Raw genomic sequence first — 16,588 nt, forward strand, 5'->3', positions numbered from 1 at the left:
AAAAGCAATACTGTCGTGTGCATGAGGCCTTACTCAAATACTAGCTCCTACCTTTATACCTAGACTATGCAGGCATTGACATCACATTCTATGTTTAACCCCTGAGGTTGAATCGTGTTTAACAAATACATCCACAATACCTCCCTCCTATTTAAAATCGCAACAAAATCTCCTCCACGTACGGGGGTATGGACTATCTCGATCCCAGTAAAACGCAAACCCCTAGGATTTTTTGGGTGATGGATTTTGAAATCTAAAGAGACGCTATTCATCTCGAGTCCCTTTTTTATATTGCAAATATGCTCCTGAACTCGGGTTTTAAGGCTGCGTGTGGTCCTACCCACATATTGCAGGCCACAAGGGCACTCCAATAGATAGAGGACACCCACATTGTTGCAGGAAATGCTGCCTCTTATTTTAAAAGTTTCTCCATTTCTTTTATTGGATTGGATGGTGTCCACAAACATAGCTCGATCCTTCTGTATGCGGTTTCTGCAGGGTATGCAGAAACCGCACCATGTGAATTTTCCCTTATTAGTGACTATGCGTTTTTTATTAGTCGCAAAGCTGGCACTGTGGACCAATCTATTAGTCAAATTGCTTGCTCTTTTAAAGACTACAGGGGGTTCGTCTGGAATCTCCTTACTAAGGACAGGATCATTCTATAAAATATGCCAATTTTTATTGATAATGTTTTTAAGGCTACTTTCACACTAGCGTTCGTCGGTCCGCTCGTGAGCTCCGTTTGAAGGGGCTCACGAGCGGACCCGAACGCAGCCGTCCAGCCCTGATGCAGTCTGAATGGAGCGGATCCGCTCAGACTGCATCAGTCTGGCGGCGTTCAGCCTCCGCTCCGCTCGCCTCCGCACGGCCAGGCGGACAGCTGAACGCTGCTTGCAGCGTTCGGGTGTCCGCCTGGCCGTGCGGAGGCGTGCGGATCCGTGCGGATCCGTCCAGACTTACAATGTAAGTCAATGGGGACGGATCCCTTTGAAGATGCCACAATATGGCTCAATCTTCAGGCGGATCCGTCCCCCATTGACTTTACATTGAAAGTCTGGACGGATCCGTACGAGGCTATTTTCACACTTAGCTGTTATATGCTAAAATAATGCAGACGGATCCGTACTGAACGGAGCCTCCGTCTGCATTATTATGATCGGATCCGTTCTGAACGGAGCCTCCGTCTGCATTATTATGATCGGATCCGTTCAGAACGGATCCGATCGAACGCTAGTGTGAAAGTAGCCTAATATGGCCCACTTTGGAGTTTTACTGGGTCAAAAAGCTAAACCTAAAATCATTTTTTTGCTGATCTGTTTTTGTCTTTACCGTGAGCTTATTACCATCACGTTCATCTTCTATCTCTTTTCTGCAATGGTCCAAAAATTCTTCCTCATACCCTTTTTCTAAAAATCTCTCTTTGATCATCTGACCCTGTTCCCTAAAATCTTCTGTTTTGGTGCAATTTTTAGAAATGTGCTGAAACTGACTTTTCAGTATATTTTTAAGCCAAGAAGGATGATGGCAGCTATTAAAGGGACTCTGTCACCACTTTCTAACCCCCACTTTTTTAACTATCGTTTTATTCATGGTGCCCTTCTGATTACAGTTGTCATCTTATATGTTAGATCTGCGGTGCCGTTTAGGTAAAAAATCGATTTATATCACCTGTCAATCAGCTAGATAAGGTGCCCAGGGCGTTCCTCTCCTCTTGAATCTGCCGCCTGCCGCCGCCGCCGTTGGTGCCCAGCTCCTCCCCCGGTCTCGTCAGCGCTGCTTCAAACAACACAGATCCGCCTCCGGCTCTCCCTCAATGCCCCCTCCTTTTTTTCGGAAATCTCGCCCGTGCGTACGCATCCTTTCGGCATCATCGCTCTAAGTTCGCGTTATGCGCATGCGCGAGAAAAGGATGCGTACGCACGGGCGCAGGCCTGTGCGCACACGCGAGATTTCCGAAAAAAAGGAGGGGGCATTGAGGGAGAGCCGGAGGCGGATCTGTGTTGTTTGAAGCAGCGCTGACGAGACCGGGGGAGGAGCTGGGCACCAACGGCGGCGGCGGCAGGCGGCAGATTCAAGAGGAGAGGAACGCCCTGGGCACCTTATCTAGCTGATTGACAGGTGATATAAATCGATTTTTTACCTAAACGGCACCGCAGATCTAACATATAAGATGACAACTGTAATCAGAAGGGCACCATGAATAAAACGATAGTTAAAAAAGTGGGGGTTAGAAAGTGGTGACAGAGTCCCTTTAAGTCCAATGTAGGTATTCACATCTACAGTTTTGAAAAAGGTCTTAGTTTTCAACCTGTTGTCTTCCATGAAAATGACCAGATCAAGGAAATCCACAGAAATTGAACTAATGCGCGGCTAGTGAACTTTAGATTGAACTGGTTCATATTGATGTCCGCTATGAAGGATTCTAGACCCTCCTTCTCACCAAGCCAGATGAGAAGGCAATCGTCGATATATCTTCGCCAAACTATTAGTTGGCCTCCCTCTAAATTCTTGTGCAGGACTGTGTCAATTCTCTCTCTCTCCCACATGGTCATAAAAAGGTTAGCGAGGCTGGGGGCAAATTTTGCCCCCATCGCCACGCCTGAGTGCTGCAAATAAAAAGAGTCACTATACAAAAAATAATTGTGGGTGAGACAGAAAACCACACAGTCCAGAATAAAGTTTTTTTGATCTATCCCCATTAAAGGGTCACTATCCAATGCTTCTTTAACCCCTTTTATTCCCAAATCTTTTGGTATGCAGGGATAGAGGGAGGATACATCGACTGTAGCTAGCCACATAGTTCCCTGGATCTCTCCGATCTCCTCAGTGAGGTCAATCACACTGGAGGAATTCTTCAAATAGGAGGGGGCCACCGTCACATACTTCTGCAGAAAATGATCAATGTATTCGGAGACTCTACTGGTCAGGGAATTAATCCCTGACACAATAGGTCTCCCAGGGGGATGTACAGGATCTTTGTGCATCTTAGGCAAAAAATATATGACGGGGGTAACTGGATTTTTCAAGGAAAGGTAGTCATATTCTTTCTTATTTAAAACGCCACTCTGTAGACCTTTTTTCAAGATCACTTCTAGATGTCTTTTATATTAAATTAACGGGGTATTCTTCAATAATGAGTAAGTATCCTTATCGGAAAGGAGTCTCTCCATTTCTGTGGTGTACTGCTCTACATCCATTATAACAACCCCCCCCCCCCTTATCTGCCGGTTTTATAACTATTTTTTCATTCTTTTCCAGCCTTTTAAGTCCCTCTTTTTCTTCACTCGACATATTGAATTTAGTTAATTTACTCTCTATTTTTTCTAATTCATTCAATGATGATCAAAGAGAGATTTTAAGAAAAAGGGTATGAGGAAGAATTTTTGGACCATTGCAGAAAAGAGATAGAAGATGAACGTGATGGTAATAAGCTCACGGTAAAGACAAAAACAGATCAGCAAAAAAATTATTTTAGGTTTAGCTTTAGCTTTAGCTTGACCCAGTATAACTCCAGTGGGCCATATTAAAAACATTATCAATAAAAATTGGCATATTTTATAGAATGATCCTGTCCTTAGTAAGGAGATTCCAGACAAACCCCCTGTAGTCTTTAAAAGAGCAAGCAATTTGACTAATAGATTGGTCCACAGTGCCAGCTTTGCGACTAATGAAAAACGCATAGTCACTAATAAGGGAAAATTCACATGGTGCAGAAACCGCATACAGAAGGATCGAGCTATGTTTGTGGACACCATCCAATCCAATAAAAGAAATGGAGAAACTTTTAAAATAAGAGGCAACATTTCCTGCAACAATGTGGGTGTCCTCTATCTATTGGAGTGCCCTTGTGGCCTGCAATATGTGGGTAGGACCACACGCAGCCTTAAAACCCGAGTTCAGGAGCATATTTGCAATATAAAAAAGGGACTCGAGATGAATAGCGTCTCTTTAGATTTCAAAATCCATCACCCAAAAAATCCTAGGGGTTTGCGTTTTACTGGGATCGAGATAGTCCATACCCCCGTGCGTGGAGGAGATTTTGTTGCGATTTTAAATAGGAGGGAGGTATTGTGGATGTATTTGTTAAACACGATTCAACCTCAGGGGTTAAACATAGAATGTGATGTCAATGCCTGCATAGTCTAGGTATGAAGGTAGGAGCTAGTATTTGATTAAATAGGAGGCGTGAGAGGCCCTGTAACTGACACACTGTATATCTCTGCTAGAAAGGTTTATGAGAATGTCCGATTTAGTTAATTACATGTGTGGCTGGAACTTTATGGTTCCTTTTTTCCCCCCTCTTGTCTTATGGAGTACTATGAAATGTGCAAAAAAGGTTCATAGGTCACTGTGACGTAGACTAGAAGGGAGGTATCCTTGTGATTTTAAATCCAGCGGTTTCCAATTAGCAATCAACGCCCCAGACGAAGCATTATGGCGAAACCCGGGTCGGGCAACTAAGACTGTTCTTAAATACGATTTTACCTTTGTATTTTTGTAAGTACAATAAACCATTTTTATCTACAACCACTCGTACGTACTTCACCATTTCTGCGCCTTCCTTCCTCTTTGAGCCCTATGGAAGTGTGAGACGGGTGATACCACGAAACGACGCTCTGCTGGTGGGATCGTGGTTCTGACAAAGATCTCCTGAATCGACGGCTCCTGTTCCCTGCCTGCTTTACAACTAGAGCTCCTTGTTGAAGACGCACCGGTCTTTTTCTATGTGCATCACGAGCGAGTTTTGTGAGTATATCGCATGCACCTGATGCGATAGGTGTTCAGTACATACTACACCATAGTGCGTTTTTGTTGTTGCGACTTTTAGGTTTCCATGCAACCGTTGAGAATTTATTATTGATTGTGGTCCATCTAACTGAAGATTTTTCCGATTGTAAGAAAAGAGAAAAGGAACATCTAAAGAATTTTCTCTTGCAGCGCAATCCTTTTTTCTTATTACCACATTAAGATCAATGGCTACGTGTGCTGTCTGATAAAAAAACGGATGCAGATCGGATGTGGGCCGAAAATATGGTCGTGTGAATGCCCCTTACGTTTCTGTAAGGCCTCTATCACACGAGCGTGACGGATTGGCTCTGGATGCGTTCAGTGAAACTCGCACTATTTTGCAAACAAGTTCAGTCAGTTTTGTCTGCGATTGCCTTCAGATTTTCCGCGCCGGTGCAATGCGTTTTGATGCATTTTTTTATGCGCGCGATAAAAAACTGAAGGTTTACAAACAACATCTCCTAGCAACCATCAGTGAAAAAAATGCATTGCATCCGCACTTGCTTGCGGATGCAATGCGTTTTTCACGCAGCCCCATTCACTTCTATGGGGCCAGGGCTGGGTGAAAAACGCAGAATATAGAACATACTGCGATTCTCACGCAACGCAGAACTGATGCGTGAAAAAAAACGGTCATGTACACAGAGCCATTGAAATGAATGGGTCCTGATTCAGTGCGGGTGCAATGCGTTCACGTCACGCATTGCACCCGCACGGAAAACTCGCTCACGTGAAAGGGGCCCAAAAATGCCTTTAGGGATCCTACACATACAAAAAACCAACACATGTGTATAATAATGGAATTATTTTTTCTTCACACATGAATAAATTTTTTATTTTTTTTTTTTAAACTACAGCGAAGATGGACAAATGCCTGAAAAAAATGCCATTACTTCAGCCTGCTGCATTTTCAAAAAGATCACCATAGGCACAAAAAAGCTGCTAGGAAAAAAAGAAAAAAAGAAACGCGTGTGTGTGTCCTGCAGAAAAAAACACCAAAACACAGATGTTGGTTTAACATTTATAGGATTTTTTTTTTTTTTTACTACTGACAAATATTTTTTTGTAATTCGGCGCACGTCTCCATCAAAGTAGGCAAAATGTGGCGCAACTCACCACTGAACACAGAGGCCCTGGGGTGGAGTAGAAATCAGGTGCAAAATAAGGCGCACCTACATACATAGGTGCAATGTGTTTTGATGAGTTTTTCACGCGCGTGATTAAAAAAAACACGGAAGGTTTACAAACAACATCTCCTAGCAACCATCAGTGAAAAACGCATTGCATCCGCACTTGCTTCTGTATGCAATGCGTTTTTCACTGAAGCCCCATTCACTTCTACGGGGCCAGGGCTGCGTGAAAAACACAGAATATAGAACATGCTGTGAATTTCACGTAACGCAGAACTGATGCGTGAAAAACAACGCTCATGTACACAGACCCATTGAAATGAATGGGTCAGGATTCAGTGCGGGTGCTCTGCGTTCACGTCGCGCATTGCAACTGCGTGGAAAACTTGCTTGTGTGAAAGGGGCATTAGTCTATATAATCAAAATAGGCGAACGCAGTGCAAATGCCTTCCAACCAGGTGCAATTTCAGTTGTAAAAGACCGTCTAAGGTCTCATTCACACGAACATGTGCTGCCCGTTGCCGTATTGCGTCCTACATTTGGGGATCCGCAATACACAGGCACCGTTCCATGTGCATCCCGCATCACGGATGCGGATCCATTCACTTCAATGGGTCCGCAAATCCGGAGATGCGTAATGGAACACTACGGAGTGCTTTCTGGGGTTCCATTCCGTGCCTCCGCACCGCAAAAAGATAGAACTTGCTCTATCTTTTTGCGGAATGGACGGATTGCGGACCCATTCAAGTGAATGGGTCTGCGATCCCCATGCGGCTGCCCCACGGACGGTGCCCGTTCATTGCGGATGGCAATTTGCAGTCCACAGCACAGGCAAGGGCTTCACATAATATATTGTTACAATAACAGTAGCTTTTGAACAGTACGGTAATCTTCTCATGGACTTACTTCGGCCTACATGAAAATCCATACAAAACAGTGAATATAAATCAACATTGCTCTTAAAGGCAATGAATACCCATTATAACTAAAATAAGTAAATATAAATGTTTACACTTATGAAAAAGCACAACAACGCGGTCCATGAGAACCCGGCCTGCCGTCCTGCTGAGTGCACGAGCGCACGGCGTCATTGGTTGCTATGACGCCGTGCGCTTCGTGCCGCTGTACAGTAATACAATGACGCCATGCGCTCGTGCATTCAGCAGGACGGGTTTTCATGGACAGCGGTCTGTGAAAATCCACGCATGTGTGAATGAGGCCTTAGGGCTCATGCACACGACCATAAATGTTTTGTGGTCCGCAAATCAGAGGATCCGCAAAAGATGGATCCCAGCCTAGTGCATCCCGCCATTTATTTTTATTTTTTTACTTCTGTAGAAATGTTGTATCTTTGTCCGGAAAACGAACAAGAATAGGACATGTTCTATATCAGGGGTCAGCAACCTCCGACACTCCAGCTGTGGTGAAACTACAACTCCCAGCATGTGGGAAGTTGTAGTTTCACCACACAGCTGAAGTGCCGAACGTTGCTGATCCCTGTTCTATATTTTTTGCGGCCGAAGAACTGACTTACAGATGCGGACAGCGCACCAGATGAATGGGTCCACATCCGATCCACAAAAAAACGCGTTTTAGATCCGGACAACAACTACTGTTGTGTGCATGAGCTCGAAAACTGCATTTGTACCCCCAAAAACAGACGCAGACACTATAGTAAATGTGTGTCTGCCACTTAGATGCAGAATCTGCTGTCAAAATACCCTGAGCTGTCGCTAAAACGGCATGCGATTTTACAGCGGTTTCATGATGCGGTACCCATTACATTTGAAACATGTAAAATGAATTCATCCGCCATTTTTCACATCGCAAATCCCAGGTATTTTCAGACTGCTGTACTGCACCAAAGTCGGAGCAGACATATGGAAACAGAATGCGCACAGTCATTTCCTTTTTCTTTTCTTTTTTTGCAGCCCCATTGAAGTGAATGGTTCCGCATACAGGCCGCAAAAAAAAAAAAAAAATGCACCCGCTGACTCCTCCGCTAACCACAACCAAGGCTGCGCCACCTGCTGGCGGCCTCCACACATTCCAGCGCTCTCTGGTCACGTGTGACGCCGCGCATGCCGGGAAATGTAGTTTCCACCTGTAGTCCTTTGCAGCGGAAGAAGCCGCCCACGACGGGGTTTCCTATGCTGCGCGCACGGAGTCTCTTCCTTTCTGTCCGACATCTTTGAACGAGCAGCAGCATGGTGAGGATCCGGGCGACGGGAGTCGGACTTTTAGCGGAGTGGTGAGGGGTGGCGGCGGGCTGTCTTCCTCCGCGGCCTCTGTGTGGTCTGCCGGGGGCTCGCTGGGGCCGGATGAGCCGCGGAGGACGCCGTGGAGCCGGCTGTGAGGTGTCGGCCTGTCCGAGTGTTGTACACCCCGGACACTGCAGGGGCTGTTCTCCCGGGTGTTATACTGTATACACGAGCCGCCCCGGAACATGCATTTCTCATCAGCACAGTAACTGATCTAGTGACAGCTTGTGGCCCTGAAGAGGCGGGGCCTCTACAATACCTGGTTTTTGTAGCAGATCGCAAAGGGTTAGAAAAAAAAATGCATCTAAACCAATTTTTGGTGTAAAAAATTGTTTTAAAAAATCCGATCCGCCTTGCTGCTTCTGTAATATGTGGAATTTACGCAAATCCGGAAAGAAAAGTCTCACTATAAACGCTGTGTGTGAACATACCCCCAAGGCACCATTCACACAGGGTTCTCTGGCGGGGATGCCATCCTAAAAAGCCCTCGGTGGCGGCACCTCTACCTGTGATACGCTTCACCGTTTGGACGTCCGCTTGCTTAGCGCCATTCAGTGGGGATGGCCGGCGGTGTTCACATTGCGACCCTGCTCTGCTTTCCGCTGTGGAGTAAGCTCCGTGTGAACTAGCTCTAAGATGGGAAAGCCGTGCGCGTCCTACAGCCGAACCCAGCCTCGGATTCTTGGGCAGCATGACGTGGACATTACGTATCTCAAAACGACTGCCTTCATAGTCATTAGGGGTAGGAAGCCTCCGGCACGTCAGCTGGTGTGCCACTACAACTCCCAACATGCATACTTAATCTGCTCTTCTCTGAACTGTCATAGAAATGGAGCTTGCTGGGAATTGTAGTTTCACAACACCTTCGGAGTGCTGATCAGCTGCTGTGTCGCAGTCTTCACGTTGCGAGATGGTTAAATGTAATGTAACAGCGGCCCTACATATAGTTGGAAGCCCCTGAATCGTCAACGTCCCTCTACCGTACACTGACGCGGACCCCAGAGAGCACAGGCTAAATGTAGGGGCTCGTGCACTCAACCGTGCGTATTTTGTGGTCCGCAAAAAATACAGATGACGTCCGAACACCTGGCCCCTAATAGAACAGTCCTATCCTTGTCCGTAATGTGGAAAATAGGACATGTTCGTTTTTTTTTGTTGCGGAACGGACATGCGTAATATATATATTTAATTTATATATATATATTTTTTTTTATGCGGCCTTGTTAAAGTGGGTTCCGCATACAGGCCGCAAAAAAAAAACCTCAACGGACACAAAATACGTTTGTCTGCAGGAGCCCTAAGACCGTAACTTGCCATTTATTTTACGCACTTGTATAGCGCTGCTATATTCCGCAGCGCTTTACAGACATTAGCATCACTCGCTGTCCCCAATGGGGCTCACTATCTAAGTTCCCTATCAGGATGTCTCTGGAGTGTGGGAGGAAACCCACGCAAACACGGGGAGAACATACAAACTCCATGCAGATGTTGTCCTTGGTTGGGTTGGAACCCAGTACCCCAGTGCTAACCACTGAGCCACCGTGCATCTAGACCGGCGCACCTCAGTGCTATATACTTTCCGCCATCTCGTGTGTTATGTGTATATGGTTGTGATCCTAATGCATGTTTGTGTCTTAACAGCCTCCTAAAGACGATAAGAAGAAAAAGGATGCGGGCAAGTCCGCCAAAAAGGACAAAGATCCCGTCAACAAGTCTGGGGGCAAGGCCAAGAAGAAGGTAAGTCAATGGAAGTGTCCTCATCGAGTGGTTGACCATGTTTGAATGGGTATTTATCCCTTAAGATAAAGGGGTTCTCCAAGCCGTTGGATTGGTCATCAGTATTTGAATGGCACTCTTGCAGGCACTACACCGCTCATTCACTGAATGGGAGCAGCGCTGTAATAACCAGGCGCGACCACTACACAGCGGAGGGAGCTGTTGGGTTCCAGTGCTACTGCAGAAAAACTGGTGGCTGGGGTGTAGGACCCCTGCTGATCTGGTACTGGTGACCTCTCCTAAATCAATATAAAAATTCCCGGGGAAACCCTTTAAGTGCAATGAGCCTAATGTATCCAGGGCACATAATGACCTATCTTCTCAGCATGGAGAGGCTGCAACGGTCCGTGAGCATTTAGGCTTGTGACGTCACGTGGCCTAGAACCATTCAAGTTAATGGGTCTGGGCTGCAATACCAAGCACAGCCTCTATACAGTGTATGGCGCTGTTCTTGGTGAGCTTGATGCCAACTGGTCACTTCAAACTGCTGTTCTGAAGAGCTATCCTGACTCCTGGCACCCCTACTGAGTTTGGTTGAAAGGGGCTGCTGTGTTCCTGGAAAGTGTCCTGTCCTTCAGGATGTGTTCACACTGGTTAAAAAAAGTTGTTTTCAATCACACAAAACCTGTGCAAAACGCCACCCGCAGCTTTCTATTGACTTTAATGGGAGATGCATTATAGGCGGCTGTCTTTAAAAACCCTTCAGAAGTGGCATGTTAGTTCGTAGCATATTTTGCCGGCCTTCACTATTAGTCAGTGGGACAGGGGTAACTACATTGGAGTAGGAGGCGTACCTGGAGTGTGTGGACTAGACCCCCACCAAAAACGCCATTCTGACTTTTCAGCTGTGATTGTGTGAACAGAGCCTCGTGGTTTACCAGGCCTAGCTCTCTGCATTTAGTAGTGGCATTCACGTCGATGGGACGGAGCTGCAGTAAATAATGAAGGGGACAAGCCCCGTGGTCCATTCAGTCAGATGATACCGGGGATGCCAGGAGTCGGACCCCCTGTGATGTGATGTGATGGTGATGGCCCACTGTAAGGAGCTGTGTGTGGAAGTGTACCTACTAATGGGGTAGACTTTGTAAAACTTTTTTCTTTCTTTTTGCTTTGAGTAGAAGTGGTCCAAGGGGAAGGTCAGGGACAAGCTGAACAATCTAGTGCTGTTCGACAAGGCCACATATGAAAAACTGTGCAAGGAGGTTCCCAACTACAAGCTCATCACCCCAGCAGTAGTATCCGAGAGGCTGAAGATCAGAGGCTCGCTGGCCAGGGCCGCCCTCCAGGAGCTGCTCAACAAAGGTGAGAGGGCAGAGCCTCAAGATGGGCCATCAATATCAGGTCGACAGGGTTCCAACACCTTTCACCGCTGCTAATAGGCTGTTTTGTAGCTCTTGCAGTGGAACTAAGGGCCCTTTCACACCTGCGTTATAGTCTTCCGGCATAGAGTTCCGTCGTCGGGGCTCTATGCCGGAAGAATACTGATCAGGATTTTCCTAATGCGTTCTGAATGGACAGTCCGTCCTTCAGGATGCATCAGGATGTCTTCCGTTCCGGAACGGAACGTTTTTTGGCCGCAGCAAATAGCGCAGCATGCTGCGCTTTTTGCTCCGGCCAAAAATCCGGAACACTTGCCGCAAGGCCGGATCCGGAATGAATGCCCATTGAAAGGCATTGATCCGGATCCGGCCTTAAGCTAAACGTCGTTTCGGCGCATTGCCGGATGCGACGTTTAGCTTTTTCTCAATGGTTACCATGGCTGCCGGGACGCTAAAGTCCTGGCAGCCATGGTAAACTGTAGTGGGGAGCGGGGGAGCAGTATACTTACCGTCCGTGCGGCTCCCGGTGCGCTCCAGAGTGACGTCAGGGCGCCCCAGGCGCATGGATGACGTGATCGCATGGATCACATGATCCATGCGCATGGGGCGCTCTGACGTCATTCTGGAGCGCCCCGGGAGCCGCACGGATGGTAAGTATACCGCTCCCCACTACTACTATGGCACCCAGGACTTTAATAGCGTCCTGGGTGCCATAGTAACACTGAAAGCATTTTGAAGACGGATCCGTCTTCAAATGCTTTCAGTACACTTGCGTTTTTCCGGATCCGGCGTGTAATTCCGGCAAGTGGAGTACACGCCGGATCCGGACAACGCAAGTGTGAAAGAGGCCTAAAACTCTACACAATGGATGGACCTGTAGTTCAGCACCAGAGATACAAAGAAACAGTTTGGCAGTGGTCTGACACCCTGCACTTGGTGTGCTGTCTGCATCTTTTGCAGCCCCATTGAAATGAATGGGTCCACACAAGTTCCGCAAAATTGTGGAACGGATGCGGACCCATTTATATGGTTGTCTGAATGAGCCCTAAAGCTTCAAACGCATCAGTGATTGTTAGGCAAAACCGGGATTGGAGCCTCCACAGACATAAGGTATAAGGGAAAGATCTGCAACTGTCCTTGTTTAGAGCCGCACCTGGTTTTAGCTCTCAATCACTGACGTGTGAATGAGGCATAATTCTGTATATACAGGTCATGCAGAGACGCATAATATTATAAATCGGTGTAAGTCCTCATGCACACGGCCGTTGTTTTGGTCGGCATCTGAGCCTCTGTTTTTGCGGCTTGGATGCGGACCGATTCACTTCAATGGGGCCTCAAAATATACAGACAGCACTCCGTGTGCTGTCCGCATCCGTTGCACCGTTCCGTGGCCCCGCAACAAAAAAATAGCATGTCCTATTGTCCGTTTTGTGGACAAGAATAGGTATGTCTACAATGGGCCGCCTGTTCCGCAAATTGCGGAAGGCACACGGGTGGCTTCCGTCTTTTTTTCGGGTCCGTGGTTTGCGGCCCGCAAAAAAAAGCAGTTGTGTGCATGTAGCCTAATGCTGTGTGAGTGTCCAGAACAGAGGATCACGTTCACACACGGGGCACGACTTCCAGACTGCACGCTCACGTGAAAGTGCCCTGAGAACTGCACATTTGTACAGATGATGATTGTCTGAAATTATACTTTATAAAAACGTTTGCGGCAATATCCTTTTGCTACATGAGGGTTTCACCCCTTTGTGCTGCAGCATGGAGTTTGCATCATGCTATGAAATGCACACATTCAGCAGCGGGTCAGTGAGGTGATAAAACAATTCACTTGCATTGTACTGTATTGTTGCAGCTTGTTGTGACCTTCAGCGACAGTTATGCCCCGTGCGAGCCTTGGCATCAGGGTAATATCTGGGCCCTGTGCCTGTGTTGCAGACAGCTAACCACAGGTCTGCAGAACGGGACACCAGACGTGTGCACTCTGCATCGTGGTGTGGACCCATTGACTTCTATGGGTCCACAATTTATTTATTTTTTATATTTCTGGTTTCGACTAAAATTGCAACAATTTAAAGACCAGTCGAGTCCTGCATCGAAAGTGATTGTGGTTCTGACAGTGGCCCAGTCATTGATACTGCAGGTAGAGCATCCTGTGAAAGCTTTTCCCGTGTTCGGAGAACTTTGCTGTGGCTGCTGAACCCTGTGACTTTCACACACTTATTGTATCGCCGCTGGGCAGTGTATGGTGCACGACGACGCCACGCAAAAAACATTCTGTATTGAATGGTATAATTCACTATAGGTTTTAACAATATCTTGGGGGCAGAAAGGCCACAGACTGCAAAAAGACTGAGGGAACTTATACCCATGAAATTTGCACAGGCAAAAAGTGGCAGAATAAGCACAGGCACACTGTGGGCCAGGCTTACTAATCCTGTAGATGGCGTAAGCTTAGATCTGCAGGGGCTCAGGCTGGAGGATAAATGTCGTGCAGGGATGGACACTTTACATTGACTACCAAATATTGGTTGGCTTACTTCAAGGCCCCTGTCAGACAAGCAGGTGTCACGCTGCGGACTTGCAGCGCAGCACCCGGCCTGACCTTCCAGCACCGACTGGGTCGCATAGCATTATATTGATTTTATAATGCTATGTAACCCTTAGAGGTCTGGAATGTATTGTATAACACTAACAGCATTATGTCAGTGTTATTCAGTAAATTCCAGACCTCTAAGGGAAGGGTTACATAGCATTTTACATCAATATAATGCTATGCGACTCCGGCAGTGCTGGAAGGTCAGGCCGGGTGCTGGGCTGCGAGTCAGCAACGTGACACCTGCTCGTCTGAAAGGGGCCTAATAGGAATGGCGAAGTGCAGAGTTCCTACATGCTCCAGATTTATGGTGAATCCAAGTATTAAAGGGGTTGTCTCACTTCAGCAAATGGAATTTATCATGTAGAGGAAGTTAATACAAGGCACTTACTAATGTATTGTGATTGTCCATATTGCCTCCTTTGCTGGCTGGATTCATTTTTCCATGACAACATACACTGCTCGTTTCCATGGTTACAGATCATTACTGAAATGAGACAACCCCTTCAGGACATGACAGGTCCCCTTTAATGTATGAAGAAAGTCTCCCTCTAACGGCTTCTGTTCTGTGTCTTAAAGGTCTGATCAAGTTGGTGTCCAAACACAGAGCGCAGGTTATCTACACCAGAAACACCAAGGGAGGTGACGCCCCTCCAGGAACCGAGGAATCCTAAACGGGTGAGTTCCTGCTAAGACCTGACCTATGATGCTATGCTTGTGCCCTAGCTCCTCCGACCTTCTGTGTGGTTAAATCCTCCTCCCAGTAAGATGTGCGGGTGGATTTATCAAAACTGGTTGCCATGTTTACACCAATCAGATTCCTCCTTTCATTTCCCAAAGGTGGGGTCTGATTGGTTGCTATGGGCGGCTAAGCCAGGTTTCCTTTACACCAGTTTTGGGTAAATCTCCCCCATTGGGTTTGATGGGAGGGATTCTCGTGCAGAAAAACAGCAGCGTAAACCAAAGTACCATTAAAGTGTGTGAGATTCTGTGGATTTTGAAATCCGTTCTTTGGTCTGTATGTTTGTGCAGATTTCACTCTTTTCAGTGCAAGGTTGCATATGGTGCAGATTTGGTTCAGAAATGCACCGAAATTTGTATGGAACGTCTATAGACTTAGAAGTGTTCTCTACAACTAATGGCCTAGCCCTAAAGGGAATGTGTTGCAGAATTTTTATTTTTTTTTTGTCAGTTTTTACCAGATATGCATCCTTTTATTATATATTTATTACTAATCTTTCAATTGCAGGTTTTTTTTTATTCTCCCCAACATGATTATAGGGGTAGCCGTAATGCCTGAGCAGTTAAAGGGGTTGTCTGCTTTTTACTATTGATGACCTAGCCTGAGGTGATCAATGGTAAAAAGCGGACAACCCCTCTTACAGAATTTTCTGCACCAGTCGTGATCTCGCCTGCACTGCCGGAGGATGCGCACGCCTCGTCATAAATTAACCTCATTTGACTGCAGTCTGGGCACCTAGACTGAAATCAGAGCTGCCAAATCCCCCTCCCTATTGTCCGTAGACAGAATGAGGGGGTTCGTTGACTTAAAAGTGTTCTGGCCATGCTCTCACTTGTGCAGAGGTCAGGAGGGAGCAGATAAGCTGTGATATCGCCTATTGTGAATGTTGGATCTTGTGTTTACAGATAGAGGTGATGTCATTGTAATCCTACCTGTATTGATAAGCAGATAATTGCAGTATAGTAAATGGTGCACAGCTAGAGGTGGTACCTATTATTAAAAGGGGTTATCCTAAATTAAATCAGACCTGCGGTAGTAATGACCTGGTCCCCGCTGCTGGATTCTGTGTAGCTCCTGGGCTGGCACTTCCTCCTCTAGGCCGATGTCAACATCTGACGGGGGACACGTGACTTCTGCAGCAGTGACCTGCTCCCCTTGTGTCAAGACAGCTTGTCATTGACTGGCTGCAGCGGTCATGTGTCCCTTGGGGACGGCCTGGGAGTGACAGGCCAGACCCAGCGGTGCGGACCAGGTAAGTATATGGTCACCGCTGTGGGTTGGTCGCTCTGAGGGGTCTGTATTGGTCTTTGATAACCCCCTTTAATTCAGCCTCTTTCTTCAGAGCGTCAGATTGATAGACGGATCGGCTGTGTTTCAGTAGGAAAGACATTTTTTGGTAATAACGTATACTCTCTTCTATTACAGGACCTGGATTGGGAGCGACCACATTTTCTATGTAAATGATCTAATAAAAAGTTGTGACTTACTTTGTGTTGGGAGTTTCTCTTTATCAAATTTTGTATAACTAAATGGACAGGAAAGTCTCAAACTCAATTCACATGACTTTGGGTACATGGGTTTGCATCATTAAAAATGCTGGATTATGTGAAGATCCAATTTGTAAAATGGCTAATGTAGCAGATTATAAATATAGGTGATGTGAACCAGCTCACCGTGCTGACCTGATGGTGCACGGACGTGTCCAGAGAGCAAATTCAGGAAACCAAATCAGCACTCATTATTGCAGAAAAGTCTGAACACTGGTCCAATAGTAGCGCAAGTTATCGTTTCTGATATACGAATCCTTAGGCTTCGTTCACATCACCGTTCAGCCTTTCCGTTCTCCTGCTCAGTTTAGGAGAACTGAAAAGACGGAGAAGGCACATAACTGAGCCCTTAGGACCCCATAGACTATAATGGGGTCCATTATTTTTCTGCTCAGAAGAGGATTTTGGAGCGGAGACAAAAGTTGTGCA

At 46.4% G+C, this 16,588-nt stretch overlaps 1 protein-coding gene and 1 non-coding gene across 2 annotated transcripts; both read left to right on the forward strand.

Annotated features, from left to right (window-relative positions):
* The first annotated feature begins 8,065 nt into the window (after positions 1–8,065).
* Positions 8,066–16,098, forward strand: RPS25 (ribosomal protein S25). Its single transcript, XM_044292213.1, has 5 exons — positions 8,066–8,131; positions 9,824–9,919; positions 11,077–11,260; positions 14,450–14,548; positions 16,038–16,098. The coding sequence occupies exons 1-4, from the start codon at positions 8,129–8,131 to the stop codon at positions 14,542–14,544; spliced, it is 378 nt and encodes a 125-aa protein (XP_044148148.1). The 5' UTR covers positions 8,066–8,128; the 3' UTR covers positions 14,545–14,548; positions 16,038–16,098.
* Positions 13,363–13,493, forward strand: LOC122937030. The gene has a single exon (XR_006389453.1). It is a non-coding gene; the product is annotated as a small nucleolar RNA SNORA71 (small nucleolar RNA).
* Positions 16,099–16,588: the final 490 nt, after the last annotated feature.

Source organism: Bufo gargarizans, chromosome 4 (genome assembly GCF_014858855.1).
Source record: "Bufo gargarizans isolate SCDJY-AF-19 chromosome 4, ASM1485885v1, whole genome shotgun sequence".
Taxonomy (NCBI): domain Eukaryota; kingdom Metazoa; phylum Chordata; class Amphibia; order Anura; family Bufonidae; genus Bufo; species Bufo gargarizans.

Coding starts and splice junctions, on each gene's coding strand:
- RPS25 (XM_044292213.1), top strand. Junction 9,920..11,076: donor GGGGCAAGGCCAAGAAGAAG/GTAAGTCAATGG, acceptor TGCTTTGAGTAG/AAGTGGTCCAAGGGGAAGGT. Junction 11,261..14,449: donor CCAGGAGCTGCTCAACAAAG/GTGAGAGGGCAG, acceptor TGTGTCTTAAAG/GTCTGATCAAGTTGGTGTCC.